Genomic DNA, 24,460 nt, shown 5'->3' with positions numbered 1-24,460 from the left:
TGTTGCATTTGGGGGATGGAAAGTCTCCTAAATCGTCTGTGGATAAAGTCACGGTGGTGTCTTGCTTCTAAAATCCCTAGGAAAATGAAAAAAAAATCTCTGGTATCTGTTCTGGGCTAATAACTAGACACATGCAACTATCAGTGTTGCTATGACAACAGACCTGCACAGCAAAGCTTTTCTGCTACGGTTTGGAGGATCTTGGAGCAATAGGTATATCTAGAGACCTTCTACAAACAGAATGGTCCAGGAGATGTGGAATGGTTAGGGGCTGGTTCTGGCAGCTGGAAGTCAATAAGCAGCCAAGTGCTAGGATTACAGATTATGCCTCCACTCTTCCTCTGTATTTGCCAGACCACCTCATTATTCCAGGAACCTTCCTTAGGCAAAGGTTGCCTGTGTTCCTGACTCGGGTGTCGTACCACAGCTTCTAAGACTGCAGAGTCAGTCTTTAACCCCTATAGAAGCACTGAACTGAAGAGTGCTTATTTTAAGACAAGCAAAACTGCAGCTGAACATTCAGCCGCCTTTCCCACTTTCTTAGTATTTTTTCAGAATTTTTATGAAGAATTCTGGAAAACATGCACAGCACTGACAAAAACATTTGTCCTGCCTGGCCGTGGTGGCGCACGCCTTTAATCCCAGCACTCAGGAGGCAGAGGCAGGCGGATCTCTGTGAATTCAAGGCCAGCCTGGTCTACAAGAGCTAGTTCCAGGATGGGTTCCAAAGCTACAGAGAAACTCTATCTCGAAAACACCAAAAAACTTCATTTGTACTATCCTAGGATCATATGGTGAGTTAGTTTATCATGGCACTAAATAGGGAAAATTAATAGAAACGTTAAAGTTTCCCTCACTATTAATTTATAAAGCATTCCATTATGATCTTATAAGGTACAAGTAATAAATCCCTATTTTTATATGTTAAGATTTGCTTTGTGACCTAAAATTGATCTATTTTGGATAAATTTGGCTTTATTCTAGGAATGCAAGGATGACTAAACATGCAAAGCTTTAAGTGCACATATAATGAATCTGAGAAAGAGGCTGAGAGGTGGTGGCAAACAGCTTAAATCCCAACACTCCAGAGGCAGAGACAGGCAGATCTCTGAGACTACAGACAGGACAATGTACATCCACATAAAGCCACAAAAATGAGAGTCAACTGAAGTTTCTTGGTAGCTGCATACTTTCAGATAGGTTCTATCTGCTGGCAGTGAGCAGAGGCATAAATCCTTTAAGAGAAGGCTTTCTGTCTCAGCATTAGCAGCAAAAGCTGTGTGTCTCCTTAAGAAATGACTTCCTGGTTGTACTGGCAGCAGGAATGGCTCTGGCTCTTTCTGGTCCTTCTACAGAGCATTTAGGCTTTGGGAGCAGAGGGCTACAAGTTGATTAATGGCAGCATAGACCCGCTACATCCCTGGGGCTGGGTTGGTGAGCATGGCTTGCAGAGGCAGGGAACATACCTCTGCCATGTTGACCAGTCCTAGCCATGCCCGCTTAGCATTTAACAAAAGTGCTCCTGGTCAGAAAATGATTACAGCTATGCCCCTCACCAGTTGTAACACACAGGAGAACAGGCCCTACACCTTGCCTGGGCAACACACTAGAGCTGACCCTGTTGGTGGGGGTGCAGGTGAGCTGGTCCTGTTGATGTGACAGCAAGAGAGCAGCACCTGCCTGCTCCCTTATATGCCATGTGGTGGCATTGGGTAAGGGAAATATACCCTACACCCCTACTCCTTGCCAACTGCAACAGACGGGGAGAGCCCGCCTCAGGGGCATGAGAACAGAAGAACTGGCCCTGTCCCTCATCAACTGCAGTAATTGGGAGAGCAGGTCATATACCTCACTTGGGCAAAACAGCAGAGTTGGCCCTGGTGGTGTAGGTGTGGGAGAGCCAGACCCCAGGGTGTGAGGGCAGGAGAAATGGTCCTGCTCCTTTCTACCTGCTGTATTGGGTAAGTTAGCTGGGGCAGTGCTAGAGTGTGTACCCTGGAGTTGACAATGAGGGAAAGAACGTCATCAGACTGACCAATCCTGCTACCACCCAGGCCCTGAACCAGGACTATGAGGTAGCCCACCCCAACATCCACCCTATCTATGAACTGCTGGAACACATGAAGGGGTCAGTCCTGAAAACCTAAAGGTGCAGGATTTCAAACCCTAGCCCTGACACAGGACAACAGGATATCTAGAAAAGTCTCAGTTATCCATTGGGTAGCAGAAGGCAGACGCCTTGATCAAGACCAACGATTCATTGCAAAGAACACTTATAAGTATTGCTGTAAGACTAAGGAGTAAACTGTGTGACTCACTAGGCCACATTACACTACCATACCAAAATTTTCTTTTCTTTCTTTTTTGTTTTGTTTTATTTTTAGGATATGCTTTTAAATTTTCTTTCTGTTTGGGGGGAGGTCACAAGGGCAGAGGGTGGAAGCAAAGGAATGGGGAGAGAAGTACCATTGAGATGCATGATTTGAAATTCACAAAGAAGAAATTTTTTTAATTAGTGTGTTGCCAGGGACTTAAGAGATAAGATCCAAAGCTGATTATAATCACCATCAACTAGCTAAAAACATCTCAATAAAGGTTGGAATAAATTATGACTTGATGACAAGATTTTACTTGCAAGAGAGAAGAAAAGGATGTCGCAGCAATAGGAATAAAACTTGAATCATGAGATCTTCAAATGTCCCAAAGGTTAGGCCAAAAAAAGTTTTTTTTCCTTTAGTTTTACCCTGATGATACGTTGTTGCCATAGTAATAAGACTTTTTTTTAAGGGAAGAACAAACAGGCTGAGAGAGAACTCGTGATGGGCAGATAGATGATGGAAAGTTTTACCTGGGGTCTGCCTATTCTAAGAAGAGCCCATTAACGGTATCTGCTAGCTTTGGAGTCAGCAGGGCAAAGATCAAAAGTCAGGAAAAAGAAAAGAATCTATCTCAAACGGGCAGGCAAACAATATGCTTGCGTTCATCAGAGGGAACGAACAGTTCAGCTAATCATTTATGAGACACAAAGAACAGGAATTTAAAAGGCTTTGGGTCTGGCTTTCTCTTGTGCAACCAAGGAAGGAAAGTATCCGTTGACTCTCTGTTGCATGGGGAAGGAAATTTCTTTGTGAGAAACCATTTTCTGTAACACAGAGGACTGGGTTTGTTAAACCTTTAGTGATTCCAAGATCAATGGCTTAGGTAAAAGTCAACATTGGTGCCGCTCCTCCATAATGTTTTATTGTCGTTAAGGAAATATGTTGAGATGAAGCTATTTCTCTGCTAGTGAGAAGGAGAGTACTCAGTATTGCGGAGATGAGTATAAACTCTTTATGTGGCATTGGCTGATTCTGGGACACACACAGTGCTGGTGCGCTGACAACTCCTGGGTAAAATGACCTGCATGGATTTGGGACTCTCTAGCAGCATTATGTACCCTATGCATCTATCGTCACAAACCTGAGGATGTAGCTTCAGTTTCATTTGCATTTACCGTGAATTCTAGTCTCAGTCTTGTAAAAATAAACAAACTAGAGGTAGGGAGACCGAAATGTCTGCGAATATATTTAGAAGTGACTCTTTTATTAAAACATTCCAGAGATGCCTATTCTGTTTATGTATTTTTGTTTCAGGGTTTTTGAGACAAGGTTTCACAGTGTAACCCGGGCTGGGCACTTAGGCTGGCCTTGAACACATTATATAGCCTGGGTTGACTTTTGAAACTCTCCATCCTCTTGTTTCCATCTCCCAGATGCTGAAACAACAGGCATGAATGAGCCAATTCTTTTTTTTTAAATCTCAATTAAAGCAAAACAAATCTATTCTGCTGCCAAACATATACATATATAACACCTTGTTATATGTTTTCTGTATCCTACCCATGGCCTTCTTTGGAGTCCAAATTTGGTGCTCCTGGACAAACATTTCAGTCTTTCCACTGTGGAAGAAGCCTTCCTTAGGAAAGGTTGGAAAAGTACTTAAAGTACTAGGTGAGCAATTTGTGACTAGGACCTATAGAGACTGAAGTGAATAGAAACTAGGAAGAGAGGGAGGCAAGGAGAAAGAGAGGAAGAAATGGAGGGAGGGAGGGAGGGAGGGAGGGAGGGAGGGAGGGAGCAAGGGAGGGAGGGAGGGGGAAGGAAGGGAGGGAGGTTAAGGAGGGAAGGGAAGGATGAAAGAAACAGGGAAGGGAGGCAAGAAGGAAGAGAGAAATAAGAAAGAAAGGGAGAGAACAGAAGGAAGGAAGGAAGGAAGGAAGGAAGGAAGGAAGGAAGGAAGGAAGGAAGGAAGGAAGGAAGGAAGGAAGGAAGGAAGGAAAAAAGGAAGGAAGGAAGGAAGGAAGGAAGGAAGGGTTAAAAGGTTTTCACTGTGTAGTCTGAAACTCATGTTCCTCCTGTTTTAGCCTCCTAGTGAGTAAATGCTAGGATTACTGGCACTTGCCTCCAAAGCCCAGAGAATGAAACCTTTTGATACTTTATATCTTAGTGAACCTGGAAAAGTTTCGTGGGCTGGAGAAATGCGAGAAGCTTTTGTAATATCGGCCTTCCAACTCTACATCACGGTCTAATAAATAAACAGGGTAAGTCCCTGATGGACATGCATTTTTTGTGAGGCCCTATATTCTGGAATCAGACACTATCTTGCTCTCAGCCTGTAGGGTTAGGTGGTTACACCCACCTTTCATTATTTGAATATGGAAAAAAGAGTAACTGATGATCATGACGCCACAGCTAGTAGCCAATGAGGCACAGACACATCAAACAGAGAAACCAATGGTTGCTGGGCCTGGCATCACACGTGACATGCTAGGTGGTCTCTACTAAGCCAAACTTCGGTCCACATCTCCTGCCACTATGTTCAAATTCTTTGTCCCTCCTACTTGCTCCCCGTGGAACCATCAGGATTGGGTGAGGCAACAGTATCCTCCTACTGGGAAGAGGGGGAGGGGACGTGATGCCAGTGCGCAAAAGGGTCCTGCGCAACACCACGGGGTGGGGGTGGGGTGGCATATATAAGATCTTCCGGCCCGGGTCTTGAGCCCATTTTGCCCTGCAGCGGATGTGGTCCTACAATCTTCTGGAGTTTGGGTCTGGTGGCCTCTTTGGCAGGTATGGTGCGGCCTTCCCCCTGGCACCTTAAGGGTTTCTGCCATTTCTAGAACTCGCCCGTGCCATTAGTGTCCTTTCTTTTTATGGCCTTCTGCTTACTTCCACTATAGCCTTTTGGGCGGGGGGGGGGGGGATGTGAGATGAGGGTTCTGTGGAGCAGAGGACATTTGTGATGGAGTGGGAAGCATGACAGAATTTTTTGTTTTCTGGTTGTTTTCAGTTTGTGAGACAGCGTTTCTGTGTTGCACGGGTTGCTCTCAAATTTCTGGGTTTAGGTGATCTTCCTGCCTCCTAAGAATCCAATGCACTGGATTTTATTTGAGTTTTAGGTAGGGGTGTTTTGGCATAAGTGAGGATGGTATTTGTCAGCATGAGTGACTTTGGGTTGTTGCTAGGATGTGATAGTAGGACACGGATGGATCGGGGCATGGACACATGACTTGAAATGTATATTGGATAGACTAGGCCTGTTTCAGAACAGGAACTGAGTTGGCTATGGGTTCTAGGAATATGCCAGAACTGGGGGAGGGAATATGCTTGGGACAGTTGAGAAGGTGATGGAACTCAGATAGTCCAGAGAATTGTTCAAAACTGGAATTGAGCTGGGCGGTGGTGGCGCACGCCTTTAATCCCAGCACTCGGGAGGCAGAGGCAGGAGGATCTCTGTGAGTTCGAGGCCAGCCTGGTCTATAAGAGCTAGTTCTAGGACAGAAACCAAAAACTACGGAGAAACCCTGTCTTGAAAAAAAAACTGGAATTGAGATAGTGGATGGTCCAGGATGGCACAAGAAAAGGGGGGGGGGGGGGGACGACGGTGCTTGGGATGGATGGCCTGTCGCCAGAACCATTGAAATGAGATAGCGGGTGGTCCAGGATGTCAGAGGAAAGGGAAAGGGCGGTGCTTAGGACCTTGTTGCCGGAACCAATGAGATAGCGGTGGTCTAGTATGTCACAGGAAAGAGAAGGGGCGGTGCTTGGGGGGGACAGTACTCTTGTTGCCGGAACCAATGAGATAGCGGTGGTCCAGGATGTCACAGGAAGGAGAGGGCGGTGCTTGGGACGGCTGGCTTGTTGCCGGAACCAATGAGATAGCGGTGGTCCAGGATGTCACAGGAAAGAAAGGGCGGTGCTTGGGACGGCTGGCTTGTTGCCGGAACCAATGAGATAGCGATGGTCTAGGATGTCACCGGAAAGAGAAGGGGCTGTGCTTGGGGCCGTTCTCTTGTTGCCGGAACCAATGAGATAGCGGTGGTCCAGGATGTCACAGGAAAGGGAAAGGGCGGTGTTTGGGGGCCGTTCTCTTGTCGCCGGAACCAATGAGATAGCGGGTGGTCCAGGATGTCACAGGAAAGGGAAAGGGCGGTGTTTGGGGGCCGTTCTCTTGTCGCCGGAACCAATGAGATAGCGGTGGTCCAGGATGTCACAGGAAAGGGAAAGGGCGGGGCTTGGAAGGCTGGCTTGTTGCCGGAACCAATGGGATAGCGGTGGTCCAGGATGTCACAGGAAATAAAAGGGCGGTGCTTGGGACGGCTGGCTTGTTGCCGGAACCAATGAGATAGCGATGGTCCAGGATGTCACAGGAAATGGAAAGGGCGGTGATTGGGAAGGCTGGCTTGTTGCCGGAACCAATGAGATAGCGGTGGTCTAGGATGTCACAGGAAATGGAAAGGGCGGTGCTTGGGACGGCTGGCTTGTTGCCGGAACCAATGAGATACCGATGGTCCAGGATGTCACAGGAAATGGAAAGGGCGGTGCTTGGGACGGCTGGCTTGTTACCGGAACAAATGAGATAGCGGGTGGTCCAGGATGTCACAGGAAATGGAAAGGGCGGTGCTTGGCCGTTGTCTTGTTGCCGGAACCAATGAGGTAGCAGTGGTCCAGGATGTCACAGGAAAGGGAAAGGGCAGTTCTTGGGGCCGTTCTCTTATTGCCGGAACCAATGAGATAGCGGTGGTCCAGGATGTCACAGGAAAGAAAGGGCGGTGCTTGAGACGGCTGGCTTGTTGCCGGAACCAATGAGATAGCGGTGGTCCAGGATGTCACAGCAAAGAGAAGGGGCTGTGCTTGGGGGCCGTTCTCTTGTTGCCGGAACCAATGAGATAGCGTTGGTTCAGGATGTCACAGGAAAGAAAGGGCGGTGCTTGGGACAGTTCTCTTGTTACCGGAACCAATGAGGTAGCGGGTGGTCCAGGATGTCACAGGAAAGTGTAAGGGCGGTGCTTGGGACGGCTGGCTTGTTGCCGGAACCAATGAGGTAGCAGGTGCTCCAGGATGTCACAGGAAAGAAAGGGCGGTGCTTGAGACGGCTGGCTTGTTGCCGGAACCAATAAGATAGCGATGGTCTAGGATGTCACAGGAAAGGGAAGGGGCGGTGCTTGGGGCCGTTCTCTTGTTGCCGGAACCAATGAGATAGCGGTGTTCCAGGATGTCACAGGAAATGGAAAGGGCGGGGCTTGAGACGGCTGGCTTGTTGCCGGAACCAATGAGATAGCGGTGGTCCAGGATGTCACAGGAAAGAGAAGGGGCTGTGCTTGGGGGCCGTTCTCTTGTTGCCGGAACCAATGAGATAGCGGTGGTCCAGGATGTCACAGGAAAGAAAGGGCGGTGCTTGGGACAGTTCTCTTGTTACCGGAACCAATGAGATAGCGGGTGGTCCTGGATGTCAAAGGAAAGAAAGGGCGGTGCTTGAGACGGCTGGCTTGTTGCCGGAACCAATGAGATAGCGATGGTCTAGGATGTCACAGGAAAGAGAAGGGGCGGTGCTTGGGTCCGTTCTCTTGTTGCCGGAACCAATGAGATAGCGGTGGTCCAGGATGTCACAGGAAAGAGAAGGGGCGGTGCTTGGGGCCGTTCTCTTGTTGCCGGAACCAATGAGATAGCGGTGGTCCAGGATGTCACAGGAAATGGTAAGGGCGGTGCTTGGCCCTTCTCTTGTTGCCGGAACCAATGAGATAGCGGTGGTCCAGGATGTCACAGGAAAGGGAAAGGGCGGTGCTTGGGTCCGTTCTCTTGTTGCCGGAACCAATGAGGTAGCGACGGTCTAGGATGTCACAGGAAAGAGAAGGGGCGGTGCTTGGGGCCGTTCTCTTGTTGCCGGAACCAATGAGATAGCGGTGGTCCAGGATGTCACAGGAAATGGTAAGGGCGGTGCTTGGCCCTTCTCTTGTTGCCGGAACCAATGAGATAGCGGTGGTCCAGGATGTCACAGGAAAGGGAAAGGGCGGTGCTTGGAGCCGTTCTCTTGTTGCCGGAACCAATGAGATAGCGGTGGTCCAGGATGTCACAGGAAAGGGAAAGGGCGGTGCTTGGAGCCGTTCTCTTGTTGCCGGAACCAATGAGATAGCGGTGGTCCAGGATGTCACAGGAAAGGGAAAGGGCGGTGCTTGGGGCCGTTCTCTTGTTGCCGGAACCAATGAGGTAGCGGTGGTCCAGGATGTCTCAGGAAAGGGAAAGGGCGGTGCTTGGGATGGCTAGCTTGTTTCCGGAACCAATGAGATAGCGGGTGGTCCAGGATGTCACAGGAAAGGGAAAGGGCGGTCCTTGGGGGCCCTTCTCTTGTCGCCTCAACCAATGAGGTAGCAGGTGCTCCAGGATGTCACAGGAAGTGGAAAGGGCGGTGCTTGGGACGGCTGGCTTGTTGCCGGAACCAATGAGATAGCGATGGTCCAGGATGTCACAGGAAAGGGAAAGGGCGGTGCTTGTGGCCGTTCTCTTGTTGCCGCAACCAATGAGATAGCGGTGGTCCAGGATGTCACAGGAAAGGGCGGTGCTTGGGGCCGTTCTCTTGTTGCCGGAACCAATGAGATAGCGGCTGTCCAAGATGTCACAGGAAAGGGAAAGGGCGGGGCTTGGAACGGCTGGCTTGTTGCCGGAACCAATGAGATAGCGGTGGTCCAGGATGTCACAGGAAATGGAAAGGGCGGTGCTTGGCCGTTGTCTTGTTGCCGGAACCAATGAGGTAGCGGGTGGTGAAGGATGTCACAGGAAAGGGAAAGGGCAGTTCTTTGGGCCTTTCTCTTGTTGCCGGAACCAATGAGATAGGGGTGGTCCAGGATGTCACCAGAAAGAAAGGGCGGTGCTGGAGACGGCTCCCTTGTTGCTGGAACCAATGAGATAGCGATGGTGCAGGATGTCACAGGAAAGAGAAGGGCGTTGCTTGGGACAGTTCTCTGTTGCCGGAACCAATGAGATTGCGGTGGTCCAGGATGTCACAGGAAAGGGAAAGGGCGTTGCTTGGGATGGCTGGCTTGTTACCGGAACCAATGAGGTAGCGATGGTCCCGGATGTCACAGGAAAGAGAAGGGGCGGTGCTTGGGGGCAGTTCTCTTGTTACCGGAACCAATGAGGTAGCGGGTGGTCCAGGATGTCACAGGAAAGTGTAAGGGCGGTGCTTGGGACGGCTGGCTTGTTGCCGGAACCAATGAGGTAGCAGGTGCTCCAGGATGTCACAGGAAAGAAAGGGCGGTGCTTGAGACGGCTGGCTTGTTGCCGGAACCAATAAGATAGCGATGGTCTAGGATGTCAGAGGAAAGAGAAGGGGCGGTGCTTGGGGGCAGTTCTCTTGCCGGAACCAATGAGATATCCAGTGCTCCTAAATGTCACAGGAAAGAAAGGGCGGTGCTTGGGACGGCTGACTTGTCGCCCGAACCAATGAGATAGCGGGTGGTCCAAGAATGTACGGGACAGGGGGAAGAGGCGGTGCTTGGGACGGCTGGCTTGTAGCCGAACCACTGAGATGGCAGGTGGTTCATAAAGTCACAGGAACGAGTTAAGGGGCGGTTCTTGGGGGCCGTTCTCTTGTAGCCGGAACCAATGATCTAGCGGGTGTTCCAGGATGTCACAGGAACGGGGTAAGGGGCGGTGCTTGGGGGCCGATCTCTTGTCGCCGGAACCAATGAGATAGCGGTGGTCCAGGATGTCACAGGAAAGGGAAAGGGCGGTGCTAGGGGCCGTTCTCTTGTTGCCGGAACCAATGAGATAGCGGTGGTCCAGGATGTCACAGGAAAGGGAAAGGGCGGTGCTAGGGGCCGTTCTCTTGTTGCCGGAACCAATGAGATAGCGGTGGTCCAGGATGTCACAGGAAAGGGAAAGGGCGGTGCTTGGGGCCGTTCTCTTGTTGCCGGAACCAATGAGATAGCGGTGGTCCAGGATGTCACAGGAAAGGGAAAGGGCGGTGCTAGGGGCCGTTCTCTTGTTGCCGGAACCAATGAGATAGCGATGGTCCAGGATGTCACAGGAAAGGGAAAGGGCGGTGCTAGGGGCCGTTCTATTGTTGCCGGAACCAATGAGGTAGCGGGTGGTCCAGGATGTCACAGGAAAGGGAAAGGGCGGTGCTAGGGGCCGTTCTCTTGTTGCCGGAACCAATGAGGTAGCGGTGGTTCTGGATGTCACCGGAAAGGGCGGTGCTTGGGACGGCTGACTTGTCGCCCCAACCAATGAGATATCGGGTGGTCCAAGAATGCAAGGGACAGGGGTAAGGGGCGGTGCTTGGGGCCGTTCTCTTGTCTCCGGAACCAATGAGATAGCAGTGGTCCAGGATGTCACAGGAAAGGGAAAGGGCGGTGCTTGGAGCCGTTCTCTTGTTGCCGGAACCAATGAGATAGCGAGTGGTCCAGGATGTCACAGGAAAGGGAAAGGGCGGTGCTTGGGGCCGTTCTCTTGTTACCGGAACCAATGAGATAGCGGTGGTCCAGGATGTCACAGGAAAGGGAAAGGGCGGTGCTTGGGGCCGTTCTATTGTTTCCGGAACCAATGAGATAGCGAGTGGTCCAGGATGTTACATGAAAGAGGAAGGGCGGTGCTTGGGACGGCTGGCTTGTTGCCGGAACCAATGAGATAGCGGTGGTCCATGATGTCACAGGAAAGAGTAAGGGCGGTGCTTGGGAAGGCTGGCTTGTTACCGGAACCAATGAGATAGCGGTGGTCCAGGATGTCACAGGAAAGGGAAAGGGCGGTGCTTGGGACGGCTGGCTTGTTACCGGACCAATGAGATAGCGGTGGTCCAGGATGTCACAGGAAAGAGTAAGGGTGGTGGTGCTAGAGACGGCTGGCTTGTCGCCCGAACCAATGAGATAGCGATGGTCCAGGATGTCACAGGAAAGAGTAAGGGCGGTGCTTGCGAAGGCTGGCTTGTTACCGGAACCAATGAGATAGCGGTGGTCCAGGATGTCACAGGAAAGAGTAAGGGTGGTGGTGCTAGAGACGGCTGGCTTGTCGCCCGAACCAATGAGATAGCGGTGGTCCATGATGTCACAGGAAAGAGTAAGGGCGGTGCTTGGGAAGGCTGGCTTGTTACCGGAACCAATGAGATAGCGGTGGTCCAGGATGTCACAGGAAAGGGAAAGGGCGGTGCTTGGGACGGCTGGCTTGTTACCGGACCAATGAGATAGCGGTGGTCCAGGATGTCACAGGAAAGAGTAAGGGTGGTGGTGCTAGAGACGGCTGGCTTGTCGCCCGAACCAATGAGATAGCGATGGTCCAGGATGTCACAGGAAAGGGAAAGGGCGGTGCTTGAGACGGGTGGCTTGTCGCCCGAACCAATGAGATAGCGGGTGGTCCAAGAATGCACGGGACAGGGGGAAGGGGCGGTGCTTGGGGCAGGCTGGCTTGTTGCTGGAACCAATGTGATAGCGGGTATTTTAGCGGGTTTTCCAAACTGGCACAGAAATGGGGAACCGGCGGTGCTTGGGAAATTGGCTTGTAGCCGGATCCAACGAGATAGCTGATGGTCCAGGATGGCACAGAACGGTGAAGCGGCGGTGCTTGGGAAAGCTGGCTTGTTGCCGGAACCAATGAGATAGTGGATGGTCCAAGATGTTATAGGAACGGAGGAAGTGGCGGTTCTTGGGAAGCTGGTTTGTTGCTGCAACCAATGATACGGGATGGTCCAAAATGGCCCAGGAACAGGGAAGGAGTGGTGCTTGGGGAAGCAGGCTTGTAGAGGGAATCAGTAAAATAGCGGGTGGTCCAAAATGGCATAGGAATGGGGAAGTGGTGGTGTTTAGGACAATTTGGCTTGGTGCTGGAACCCGGAGTGACACTTTGGGGTGGGTGGTGTCGGTGGAGGGAGGGTAGCAACTTTATGTTAGCATTCTTTTTGTCTCGGCGCCTTTTAGTGGAGCGGTTTCAAGGATTTTTTTTTAAAGGTCTTACAATGTAGTGGTGGCAGGCTTCAAACTGACACATTTAGCCTGTTAGCCGCCTTCAAGTTTAGGTATTAAAGGTGTCTGACACCTTGCATGGGCAGGGACATTCAGAATAGACCGTATTAAATAATCCTGTACTTTGCCTTGAACAGATCAGTGCACAGGAAGCAGCATCCCTGCACCGCCTGTCTGAATAGAAGCCAGAAGACCAATAGCATCAACCATCAGTGCCAGCAAAATCGCTGTATCCATACTTCAGCAAACATCAGGGTGAGCAGCTATTTTGTGAGCAGCAAAGAGCAGGTCAAGGGGCTTCCTGCCAAGGTTCACGGACTGCAGGATAGGACTATACTTAGGGTGACAATATCTGTTTACTTTTGGGGCCTTTTTCTGCCTTTGATTGCAGATTTCATACAATTTTAAACCATAAGCATTTTTCAGATCAGTGCCCATTCTTTAGTCTCTGCTTACCTCCCCCTATACCTGTCACCAACATCTTGTTGCTGAGATGTTTTATTGGATGGACGACCATGACATCACCTGCTGTTTCCCAAGGGCGTTTACCTTCCCACATGGCACTATGTGATAACCATTGGTAGAAACCCAGATCCACACTGGTCTTGTATCCATGGCAGTACTTTAGATTGTCACATACAAACAGTACTTTGCACGTACCACTCTGATCACATCTGCTGATCTCCAGTCATCTTTTCCTCTGCTGAGCATTTCCTCAAGAGGAGAGTCTCCTATGATTGCCAGTCTTGGACACAGCAAAGAGTGGTCTGAACCCAATATAGCCTCTAGTAGGTGGCAGAGTGTTCTTCTTCCTGTCTTTTCCACCACTGGGTCTTTTCCAGTTTTTCCAGTGTTTGCCTCCTGACATTGACATTTTCCCCACAGGTACTTGGAGAAAACACGCTAGATTCTCCAGACTTCCAGAGAGATTACCATGGCAAGAGGTCAGCAGGGTCCTGTGATTTTCAGAGAGCTTTGTGTGGGAAGACCCTCAAAATGATTTCAAGAGCCTGGGAAGGAAAAGTGATTCTCTGGGAGTGGAAAAGTGACAGGAAGTATTAACTAAGCTCTTCATTTGCATTTCAGGCTGTGGGAAACCCAGGACGGACATGCTGCCTTTCTACATGGCATTGGTTTTAGAATCGTTTGCGTCTTAGGAAAATTCTTAGCTAATAAGTACCTGAGTATTAGGTCTGTCTCTAGAGGGTGGGAGCAATGGCTGTGGCTCTATTAGATGACTGGTGTATGGGGATGGACCTGGATCCCAAGAAGGCGGTGCTCGTTGTGGGCATCCCTGTGCAGTGCAGTGAGGCTGAGATAAAGGACACTCTGAAGGAAGGCTTACCTCCTTTGTGTGCTCACAAGGTGATAGGTAGAATATTCAGGAGGGAAGACAAAGCTAAGGCGGTCTTAATTGAACTGACGGAAGTTGTCGATTATGCTATGATGCCCACTCATATACCAGCAGCAGGGGGCGCCTGGGAAGTGGTAGTCAAGCCCCGTAGCCCAGATAATGAGTTTATCAATAAGCTGATCTACTTTCTGAAAGATGAAGGACGAAGAATGGTAGATGTAGCCAAAGCCCTGGGGTTTAGCACTGCCCCTACAGTGAGCATGGAGCTAAGGAATTCAGACCAAGACAAACCAGAAGGTTTGAAGTCTCTGTGCAATAGCGTGTGTTACCGAAAACTGAAAGTGTTTTCTGGCAGTCCCTTTCCAGGCCCAGGAGAGGAGACCTTTGAAACCTGGTTAGAGGAGGTCACTGAGAGGATGCAGTTATGGCAGGTGGGTGAGGAGGAGAAGAAGCGGCGCCTTCTAGAGAGCCTGCGAGGCTCTGCCCTGTCAACTATGCAGGCACTAGGGGCTAGCAGTGACTCCCTAACTATGGAGCAGTGCTTGAAAGCACTAAAGCAGGTCTTTGGGAATAAAGAGGACTGTAAGATCTTACAGCTCCGATGCCTTCAGAATCCGATTTCCTCTCAGAAAGCTGCAGAGAAGCTGTCTGACTATTTGCTGCGCTTAGAGCCCCTCCTGCAGAAAGCAGCACAGCAGAGCCCCTTGACAGCACACAGCACAGACTCGATTCGCCTCCAGCATGTCTTAGCTCGAGTCTCCCTGACCACTGGCCTTAGGAGCAGGCTGTCCCTCTTAGATCAGCAAGGGTGCCCACCCACTTTTCTGGAGCTAATGAAACTCACTCAAGAGGAAGAAGAGTGGGAGACTAGCATGGTGGCGAAGGAGGAGCAGAATCAGGCTGGGAAGGAGAGTGGGACGTGTGAGGCAGCAGCAGATCAGGTTACCACCCAGGCAGGGTTCTTTCGGGAGATCAGCACCCAGACCACAGGAGAGGAAATTATATCAGTGAAACGGAGGCGACTGCTACGGAGACCCAGTGCTGGGGAGGAGGGGCCTCTGGGGCAATCAAGTTTGGGGGCTAAAAATGAACCTGAGGAGCAGAAACCCCATGTTTCCCATGACCAGGAGTCGGGAAACGAGAGAGGGGCTGGGGCTATGAGCCACCCCAACCCCAAGGAAATATAGGCTCAAGAGATCTAGAAATTTCTTCTTCTAGCAGGCAACAAAGATACCTTGGCAAAATGATGGGGCAGCCCAGACAAATGGCAGGGGACTTAATTTGTACAGAAGGGCAAGATGGCCAGGGCCAGGATAAGGCATCTCACAGGCCACTAATTAGAAATGATTCTAACAAGCAAAAACAAGCTCCACCTAGCTCAGTGACTACTATATCCCAGGCTCGTGGAAAGTACCAGAAAAAGAAATGGGGAACTACTATAGCCAAACTTCAGGGTGATCCAGACTCCAGTTGGGATGCTAGTGAATCGGAGGATGAAGGTAGTGAGGGCGGTGACTCTGAGCTAAGAATGCCCACTGGCACTGAAGCAAGACAGGGCTTGGAGGAACCGATCACAGGGCTGTCCTGGCCAGAGAGAACCAATGCCTGGGGAGAAGTGCAGCAAGGCCGGGAGACAGTGTTCCGGAGAGGAGGCCGCAGGATCCAGCCCGTCTTCAGGATCATCTACACTGCTCTAGGGGAGCCTCACGAGGGCAGCACCCTTGAGTCCTTTCGTGAGTGAAACACCAGGGTCCCTGGACCCAAAGGCCCCGGGACACCAGTGCCAACCCGGAGGCAGATCCCATCCTGGCACCCCGGCAGGACTGTGAGTGGGGGGAAGACAGCAGTGCCCAAGAAGATCCCCGGGCTGGGGGGTGCGTACCCAGCACCATAAGGTTTGTGCCCTCAGCTGGTCTGAGAGCCCGTGAGTGTGCAGGACAGATTGGTGTGAACAAGGAGGTGGAAGAGCAGCGGCTGGAGGACTTGGTCGGGCGGTAGTTTGTTCTGCTCTCTTTTGTCCAGGGCTGCTGGAGAATTCCAGAGAGCAAGCAAGGAGAGCCTGGTGAATACAACTCGGCAGGCAGCTGCCACGGCTGGCCCCCAACCCTGCCGACCTGAGAGGGTGGCCTGGCGCTGCTGCCGAGGTGCCATCCTCCGTCTGCCATCCACACCAGACGGGTGGAAGTTACAGAAGAGGCCGCCTCAAGGGTCCTTTCTGCCTGGCTCTCCCAACACGGATGCCCCCTCCCCATTGCTATCCCGAGGGAGGCTACTCCCGCCTCTGGAACCCCTCCCCCCACTTATCTGCTAACCTCATAGTGACCCACTCGGCTGTCCACCGAGTCCTTTTCCCCCTGAGTGCTCACCCCCACCCGTTGCTTCTGTACCAAGCTGTGAGTGAAGTGTGTGTTAACTTGAGCAGCTGGAGGCCCTGACTACCTGGTCAGTGGCCCCTACTCCTGGCACGTGTTGTGAGCTTCTGTGAGCTGCTTTGCCAGCCAAGGCTGCCTAGCTCCCCTCCCACCGGTGTTGTGAACGCTCCTCGTCTGCTTGCCCGGTGTACATCTAGGCCAGCTGCCCGCTGCTTGCTCTCCTGCAGATGTGTGGGTGTTCTTACACGATCAAGTGCTCCCCAGAACCCCCAGGCCCAGTCCTGGATGCCAGCGGGAAGCAAGGATGTCTACAAGGGACTGGTTGATTTTGGTGTGGGGCTGTGCTGTGATCTATGCCTGCTGTTACTTACGACTATTTTCTAGGGCTGGTGGGGTGCTGCAAGCAAGGCCCCCCCATTTCCCTGTGATGGGTCTGTGATGCTGTAAGGCAGCACCGTCCTATAGTGGTAAACCCTTGAGAGCATTCATAAGGGGCGTTATCAGAGCTCATCTTGACAAGAGGCAAATCTAGGGCACCTAAGTCAGCATATTGTAGCAGAAGGTCCTTGTGTAGACAGGACCCTGCGAGGGGGGAAGGGCAGAGCCTGTAACTTCTAGTGCCCATTGAAAGTTTCTGTTACCTTTTTTTTAGTGGTTTTAGTACAAGTTTTTGTTGAATAAATTTCATAAATGTTCCAGCTATGTTTTGCCTTTGCTGGGAGAGTTGGAGGGCAACAGTGGTGGCTGGGTTGACACTGGCATGTGTCCATGTTGAGACCATGAAGGATGACAGTGGTCTCCTGGATGGGAAGGAGTCAGACTATTGGTAGCCAATGGGTATGGGGTACAATAATTATCTGCCTTCCTGGGGCACTTGGCATGAATGGGGAATGCAGGGGCTGCATGCTGAAGGGGGAGGGGGGTGCACTCCAGAAGGCAGGCTCCAGGATTCCCGGAGTGTTGGCCAGTGAATAGGTGTGGATGTGACTTGACTGTGTGTGGAGGAGCATGTTTTTGAATGTTGGGAACATTTGTGGCCATCTCTGAATGTGACTGTATCGCTGAAGGTGAACATGATTACGTCATTGTATGTGAGAATGGGTGTATTAGAGCATGAGACTGGACTCAGTGAGTGTCTGCTGTCTGAAGTGGATGTGGATGGATGTAAAACGTGTTACTGAATGAGTGTGACTGTCATGTGCAGAGCTTGTGAACCAATGTTTAAGAGGTTGGTGGCTTCTGCTCCCCCTCAACCCTAGTCTTATTTTCACAGATTTTACGCATCACTCTCGCATGGCCCAGTAGCATCTATGGTGGGCACGCAGGAAATATTTATTAGTAAGTCAGCAATTCTTTCTCTTCCTTTAGGCTTACAGCTCCAAGGTTTACCTCCTCCAACTCAAGAGTAACTTGCCTCTCCCCAAACTTTTGGTAATCTTTGTGTCTCAGTCTCCTGAGCAGCAGCATTACAGGCATGACCATATCCAGCTTGCTTTTGTAGCGAGAATGGTTTCTGGTAAACCACAGGCCTAAAATCACCAAGTTATACTTGCACACATACACACACACAACAAAAAAATTTTTAAAAAGGAAATCATGCTGATGTGTAATATCTTAACATTTATTATAATTTGCATACATTAATGTGGATTAAGCAAATATAACTAGAAACTAAGCAATTAAAAAGAAAATAATGAAAAACCAACCCTCTTAATTGCAGAATTTTTTGAGAGAAAAGGGCTATTTTGAATTCAAATCAATACTAAAGCACTGCAAGCTGTCTTAGAGTATTTTCCATATTTCTGAAACTGTTTAAATGATAAAGTACACCTTTAAGATGGGGAAACCATTCTACCATGGCCTCTTTACTTTGGATCCCATCTTTGAGGCCTGCAAGGAGATTCCCAAGTAACACTTCTAACCAAAGGGGAGACTTTTACTAATTCATTTGGCACACATATGTTACTGCCCACCATCTGCCAAGTCCCATGCTAGAAATGGACTGAGAAAGACTAGTTGATAATTAGTGTGGGGATGTGACCTACTGTATTCTTTCTCCCCTTCAGAGTACATGCAGCAGATAAATACACAAATAAATAGAATGTTCTCTGATAACTTGATAGGAAGAACAAGTCCATGCTTAAATGTGATTAGGACTCAAAATCTGAAGAAAGAGAAGAGCTATTTTATAAGTAAATCAAATGAAGAGGCCTCAATTTTGCATCCCCAAATCTTGAGGGCTATTATTGCTTTCAAGGATCTTACTTTAATGCTGCAGAGTGAAGCTGAATCAGAGCAGTCTATGAGCAAACTGCAGGGATGAACCTGCCTTGCTCTGCCAGGCATCAGCTTTTAGTGCTTTGAGTACCTGGGGACCTAGAAGTTGATGTTGGTTTGAAAGAGTCAAGACCAGAAAACAAGTCACTACTGCAACTTCACCGTCTACTGGATGGCAATTACATTATTGTGATGCTTCAAGGTGGGATCCAAGAAGCCCGGAGACGAGTGAATTTCACACTTGCCATTTCTAAGAGTATGTCTCGGGGCAGGGTAGGTATTGGGACCCTCCACACAGTGCCTGGCCAGTGTCCCGACTGGAGAAAGTATGGGCTCCAGAGAGAGACAACATTGTTTCTACTGGATTCTTTCCACTTCTCTTTATTTCTAAGATGAGAATCTAGAGACTGTTAAAGTTTAAAAGCCAGTGCTTTGTGGTGATGCCTGGTGTGTGGTGAGGTCTCAAGAAACCTTATCTCTTTTCTTTAGTCTTAAGATGTACGCACCCGAGGCAGGTCTGATAATTTCTATGTAAAGTCCAGGAAGAAGGATACTGGGGGTAAAGACTTGAACTAGCTGTCAAAATCCAAACAGACACAGATATCCCTTTTGTTAGAAGCCTCCTAATATTGTATCCTATCAAATTTAAACCAGGGTAAACTTTCCAATATGTACTGACATGCCTGACTGGAAAAACTCAGAGAATGGGAGGAGGTATTTTAAATCTGCTACATAATTCAAAGACAACTACTTTAAAAATTGTATGAGAAATTAAAATACACATACAGTCAATAGACAAGCTAAACCTTAGCCTATTTCCAACCCTTAGCATTCAATGCCTATAATTTCCCTACCAGGGATCGTCAACAGCATTTGGTTTGGCCCCTCAGAAGCCTCAAAGTCTGCATACACTGATACCTACACTTGTGCTTATGTCTAAGATACCAGGTCATTGCACTCAATAGCCAACATATCTTAGGGAAGTCAAAGTGGAGTCCTGTATCCTGGGAGCAACTGAGATACGGATTTGCATTTCAAAGGTATAAGAGGCCATACATGTGTAATTATAACACCATTGAGATAATGACACTAGATGTGTTACTTCATTATAAGGTGGGCATAAGTACAGTGAAACTCCAGGTTGGGGAGGTTGTAAAGGAAGAAAAACCAACAATTTGGGGACAACTAAACAGCCAAATGCATCTGGGACTCATCAGCTTCTGTTCAGCCTGGAGGAGCCAAAAGGAAAGCAATGAGATAAAGTAAGCATCCAATACCTGACCACCCGGGTCCTTGGGGGTGAGTAACTGTTACAGTGAATGTCAGCCTGAGTCCAACACAAAGGCATTTCTTAGAGGGAAGGCAACCTTTGTGTAGCTAGAGAGGGAAAATATGCTGTGTTCAGACACTTGGGACAATCCCACTTGCTAATGGCCCAAAGGCTGCTTTATTCAACATCTGTTACTAAGTCTAAAGCTATGCAAACAAGACATAATGTGCAGAGAGCACAGTACTCGAATCTGAGACTTGGGATGAGGTCCACATTCTATCACACCAACCAACTAGGTGTTTGTCCAGAACCATTGTCCACCTACATCTTAATTTCTTTGTCACAAAATAGGCCCAGGTGTCCCAGGGTTAGAGGAGTCCGCTGAGGTTCTGGATGGGAGAGGTATTTCTTTAAAGGAAGATACTATGACTCTAGCAACTTGGAAAGGGACCCTAGGGAGGGGTTTTGTCCACATTGCCTAAGATCTCAAAGTAGCATAGGTCACAGAACAAAACCTACGATTCTCTGATTAGCTGATGGAAGCATATCAGGGTCCTGAACTAAAATCCAGGTCCAAACCAGGGCAAACTTTGTTTCTTTAGTCTAATGGGAGACTTAGCTGCTTATCGTATGGGCTTACGGCACTCACCTAGAAGAGCTTCTCATAGCATTTCCCACAGTGGATGGTGTCACGGTGAATGAAGATCTGATCTAGGAGATCACCCATCGGTTTACTGCAAATTCCACACTAGCAGAGAAAGCAAAGTGGAGGTCAAAGCAGATGCTATGAGCAGATGGCACATCCTGGACTTCAAGGAGATAACAAGACATTGCAAACATAGATAGAAACTCTGATCTAGGAAACAAGATAAACACAAGAAAACAGCAAAAGTAAGCTAGTAAGGACTGGGGAGCTCAGTAAAGCACTTGCTGTGGATCTCATTTCCAGAACTCATACAAGCTGGGTGCAGAGGCCTGAACCCATAATCCCAGAGTCTGGGTGCCAGTTACAGGAGGAGTCCTGGGGCTTTGACCATCTAAGTTCACTGTTCCTGCTCTCAAATAACACAGAGAACAACTGAGGAAAAGTATCCAGTCTGGCTTCCACACGCACACCCTAGTTAGGGGTTGCAGTTTCACAATTCAGACAAGGTTAGAAATGTTTTTGTTTTTCAAGATAGGGCTTCTCTGTGTAGCTTTGGGGCCTGTCCTGGAACTTGCTCTGTAGACCAGACTGGCCTCAAACTCACAGAGATTGACCTGCCTCTGCTTCCTGAGTGCTGGGATAAAAGGCCTGCGCCGCCACTGCCTGGCAGCCCAGGTTAAAATCTTGCGTGAGTGAAATGGAAAGTTACTGAAACTTTTCCCGCTCCTATTTATAAGATTGGGAGAGGCTGGAGGATATGAAGCTTAAGGTCCTGAGGAAGGTGATAGTATCCCACAGAAGAGAAAAGGATGTTTTAGTAGTCCAGTTCCTCCCACAAACCTATGTCCTCAGGAATGTCAGTAGCAGGACTTCCTGGCACTGAGAGTTGAGTAAAAGGAGACCAGAAAGTGCCTGGTTTTCCAGAACTCTTAGTGTCTCCAGCCTGGGGCTTCTAGCTTCAAGCAGTCAGAGGTGCTGGGAAGGAGAGGACAACCTTTAGATAACTCCAAGTCCCATTGCTCATTCTCGCCATGCACCCTTCTGATGGCACCCTGGCTACTTTTCTCCTGGCAGAGTATTCCTCAATGTAAATCAAGTGTGCTTCTGTTTCCTGTATAATGCTTCTATCCTTTTAGTTAGTGTGTGCCAAACTGGAGCATGGACTTCGAATGATGATCCATTTAGGGGTCACTTCTGGGCATGCAGAAAATGTATACAAATGACCCTAACCAGTGTGATCACTTTTCCTGGGACAGTCAAAAGAAGCTGGGTAGTGCCAATGATAAAACTTAGTAGCAAAGCACTAGTAGAACACATGTAAGAGGTCTGATCTCCAAATTATACAAAGAACTCAAGAAATTGGACACCAAAAGATCACATAATCCAATAAAATATGGAGTACAGACCTAAACAGAGAACTCTCAACAGAGGAATCTAAAATGGCTGAAAGACACTTAAGGAAATGTTCAACATCCTTAGTCATCAGAGAAATGCAAATCAAAACAACTGAGATTCCATCTTACACCTGTAAGAATGGCCAAGATCAAAAACACTGATGAGGGGGAGGGGGAGGGAAATGGGAGGCGGTGGCGGGGAAGAGACAGAAATCTTTAATAAATAAATAAATTAAAAAAAAAAGAATGACAAATAGGTTACTATAGTTTTGAAAGTTGCTTACAATGTACTTCCTGTTTATTTAGGTAATATTATATCCTTCTGGAGTCTTTAATGGAGTTAAAAATAGCTATAATTATAAAACATAAATATAAAAATGTAGACTCACAAAAAAAAAAAAAACAAAAACACTGATGACAACTTATGCTGGAGAGATTGTGGGGTAAAGGGAACACTTCTGCATTGCTGGTGGAAATGCAAGCTGGTACAGCCCCTTTGGATGTCAGCGTGGCAATTTCTCAGAAAATTAGGAAAGAACCTTCTTCAAGACCCAGTAATACCACTTTTGGGTATATATCCCAAGGATGCTCAATCGTGCCACAAGGACATGTGCTCAACTATGTTCACAGCAGCTTTGTTTGTCATAGACAGAATCTGGAAACAACCTAAATGCCCCTTGATCGAAGAATGGATGAGGAAAATGTGGTACATTTACACAATGGAGTACTACACAGCAGAAAAAAATAACGACATCTTAAATTTTGCAGGAAAATGAATGGAGCTAGAAAACATTATTTTGAGTGAGGTAACCCAGACACAGAAAGACAATTATCACATGTACTCACTCATAGGTGGTTTTTAAACATAAGGCAAAGAAAGCCAGCCTACAAACCACAATCTCAGAGAACTTAGAAAACAATGTGGACACTAAGAGAGACTTGCATAGAACTTTATTTAGTCTCCTGTATGTGTTTTCAATGTTAAGTCTAAAGCAAGTAACTAAAAACAAGTTAAGTTTGCTTAAAAACAGGTATAATTTTTTTTTCCACATAAGACTAGCCTCAGGAAAAAAACAGGTATAATTAATAGATAATGATCCTTAAACTCTTCAGAGATCTCCTGAATATGGCATTTAAAATGTTTCATGAAAAAAAAAAAACTTCCTGTGATAATGTCAAGTCCTAGTGGCAATCCTAAAGTTTCCAAAGAAGATGATGTGGATGACCATGTGTGTAATGGATTATTAAAAATTGCTGCGGAGCCGGGCGGTGGTGGCGCACGCCTTTAATCCCAGCACTCGGGAGGCAGAGGCAGGCGGATCTCTGTGAGTTCGAGACCAGCCTGGTCTACAAGAGCTAGTTCCAGGACAGGCTCCAAAACCACAGAGAAACCCTGTCTCAAAAAACCAAAAAAAAAAAAAAAAAATTTGCTGCGGATCCCCAGTAGCTTGCTGCAGGATCCCCGGCATTGGCAGGCAGTGCACAGGGGGTCCCGAGAGCAGCCAGTCCCAGGCAGGGAAGGCACACAAGACCACATGGCAGGTTCTGAAGATGGCTGGTCTCGGGCAGCAGATGAGAGAAAGAGGCATGCCATGCAGAGTGAGGTTGGATATTTATTTAGTGGTTGTGGAAGGGAAGGGAGAAGGGGAGAAGAGCAGAGAGGCAGAGAGAGAGAGACAGAGATAGAAAGAGGCTAAGGCTGCAAGCAGGAAGGAAGACCTGCCTGCCTCAGTGGATGGGGGGGGAGTGGGCATGGCTTGTCTCTTAAAGAGACAGAACAATCATTACAAGGTGGAGCTATGTTTCCTCACTGCTAATGTTTTGGGGACTCAAGCTGAGAGAAATCCATCTTGCAGTGTTGGTGAATTTCCCTGTCGCTTGCTGACCTACCTTGTTAAGCAGGGCTTTCATGTTACCTTAGGTTCCTTAGTTCTGTTTTTCTGGCCAGAGACCCACTTAGAGTTTGATAAGTGCCACTGGCATAAATAAATAAATAAATGTCGTGGCCCGTGAGGGTCCAACATAAATTCCCTAATTCCTCAAACCGGCTGGAACGGAGTCGCGAGGAAAAGAATCGACACAGCTTATAAATAAATAAATAAATAAATAATATTTCCCTGACATATCTATTCTCTGATTTTGGATTAGATGGAATAGTACATGGCTTTTTCAGGAGACAACTTAAGACCTGATCCCCCTATATGTCCTTGGTCATCTTCTACCTCCAAGAAAGCAGCTCAAGACAAAATGGAGAACTACATCCCCAAAGCAGCACATTAGGAATAACTGTAATTATTCAGCCACAGATAAGGCTACACTTCTGAGTTCTAAAAGCAGGCATGGGCCCTTAGGCACAAAGGGTCCTGTATGACCCATGTGCGCACATGCATAGTTACATCCATGTATGACTCAGCTAAAACCCTTGCGCACATGCCTGAGTTGCCTATTTGCATCATCAGCGTATAATGTAGTCATGCGCCCTCTCTCTCTCTCTCTCTCTCTCTCTCTCTCTCTCTCTCTCTCTCTCCACACTGATCCTAAGGTGTTTATTAGAGGGGGTGCGTACAGGTACAGGCCTGGGGATCGGTGTGCAGACAGAGAGAGAGAGAGAGAGAGAGAGAGAGAAATGGTACATCCAGCTTTTAAAAGCTGCCTAGTACATGTGCACAGGGGGTTGGTGTGGCTGTGTTATATGCTGATGACGCAGATGGGTTTTAGCTGAATCATACGTGTGTCCCATGTTTTCTTCTCACTCGTGCCAGGTAATTTCAATAACTATTTGCATATGTACTCTTAATCTCAAGTCTTAAAAGTACTCTTTCTTTCCTCCCTGTCTCTTCTACTTTTGTTAGGCTAATAGTTTAGATAGGGGGGCTACT

At 48.4% G+C, this 24,460-nt stretch overlaps 2 protein-coding genes across 5 annotated transcripts in view; one reads left to right on the top strand and one right to left on the bottom strand.

Annotated features, from left to right (window-relative positions):
• Nucleotides 1-11,677: 11,677 nt before the first annotated feature.
• Pnma5 (PNMA family member 5) lies at nucleotides 11,678-16,694 on the top strand. The gene is given in 4 exon segments (XM_075957622.1): nucleotides 11,678-12,523; nucleotides 13,154-13,212; nucleotides 13,355-14,885; nucleotides 14,888-16,694. Coding segments are annotated over 2 exon segments (1,878 nt in total). The 5' UTR covers nucleotides 11,678-12,523; nucleotides 13,154-13,212; nucleotides 13,355-13,483; the 3' UTR covers nucleotides 15,364-16,694.
• Nucleotides 16,695-17,595: 901 nt separating this feature from the next.
• Nucleotides 17,596-24,460, bottom strand: part of Znf185 (zinc finger protein 185 with LIM domain) — a 50,550-nt gene continuing 43,685 nt past the window's right edge. For all 4 annotated transcript variants that reach the window (XM_075957724.1, XM_075957728.1, XM_075957725.1 and 1 more), the window contains 2 exons: nucleotides 20,191-20,289; nucleotides 17,596-19,500 (listed from right to left, as the gene is read on the bottom strand). In XM_075957724.1, the coding sequence (XP_075813839.1) occupies nucleotides 20,191-20,289 (99 nt within the window). In that variant the 3' untranslated portion in view covers nucleotides 17,596-19,500. The remainder of the gene's footprint in view (nucleotides 19,501-20,190; nucleotides 20,290-24,460) is intronic.

This window comes from Microtus pennsylvanicus, chromosome X, assembly GCF_037038515.1.
Source record: "Microtus pennsylvanicus isolate mMicPen1 chromosome X, mMicPen1.hap1, whole genome shotgun sequence".
Taxonomy (NCBI): domain Eukaryota; kingdom Metazoa; phylum Chordata; class Mammalia; order Rodentia; family Cricetidae; genus Microtus; species Microtus pennsylvanicus.
Note: the sequence above shows the minus strand (reverse complement) of the source record. Positions and strands in the feature narration are given on the sequence as shown.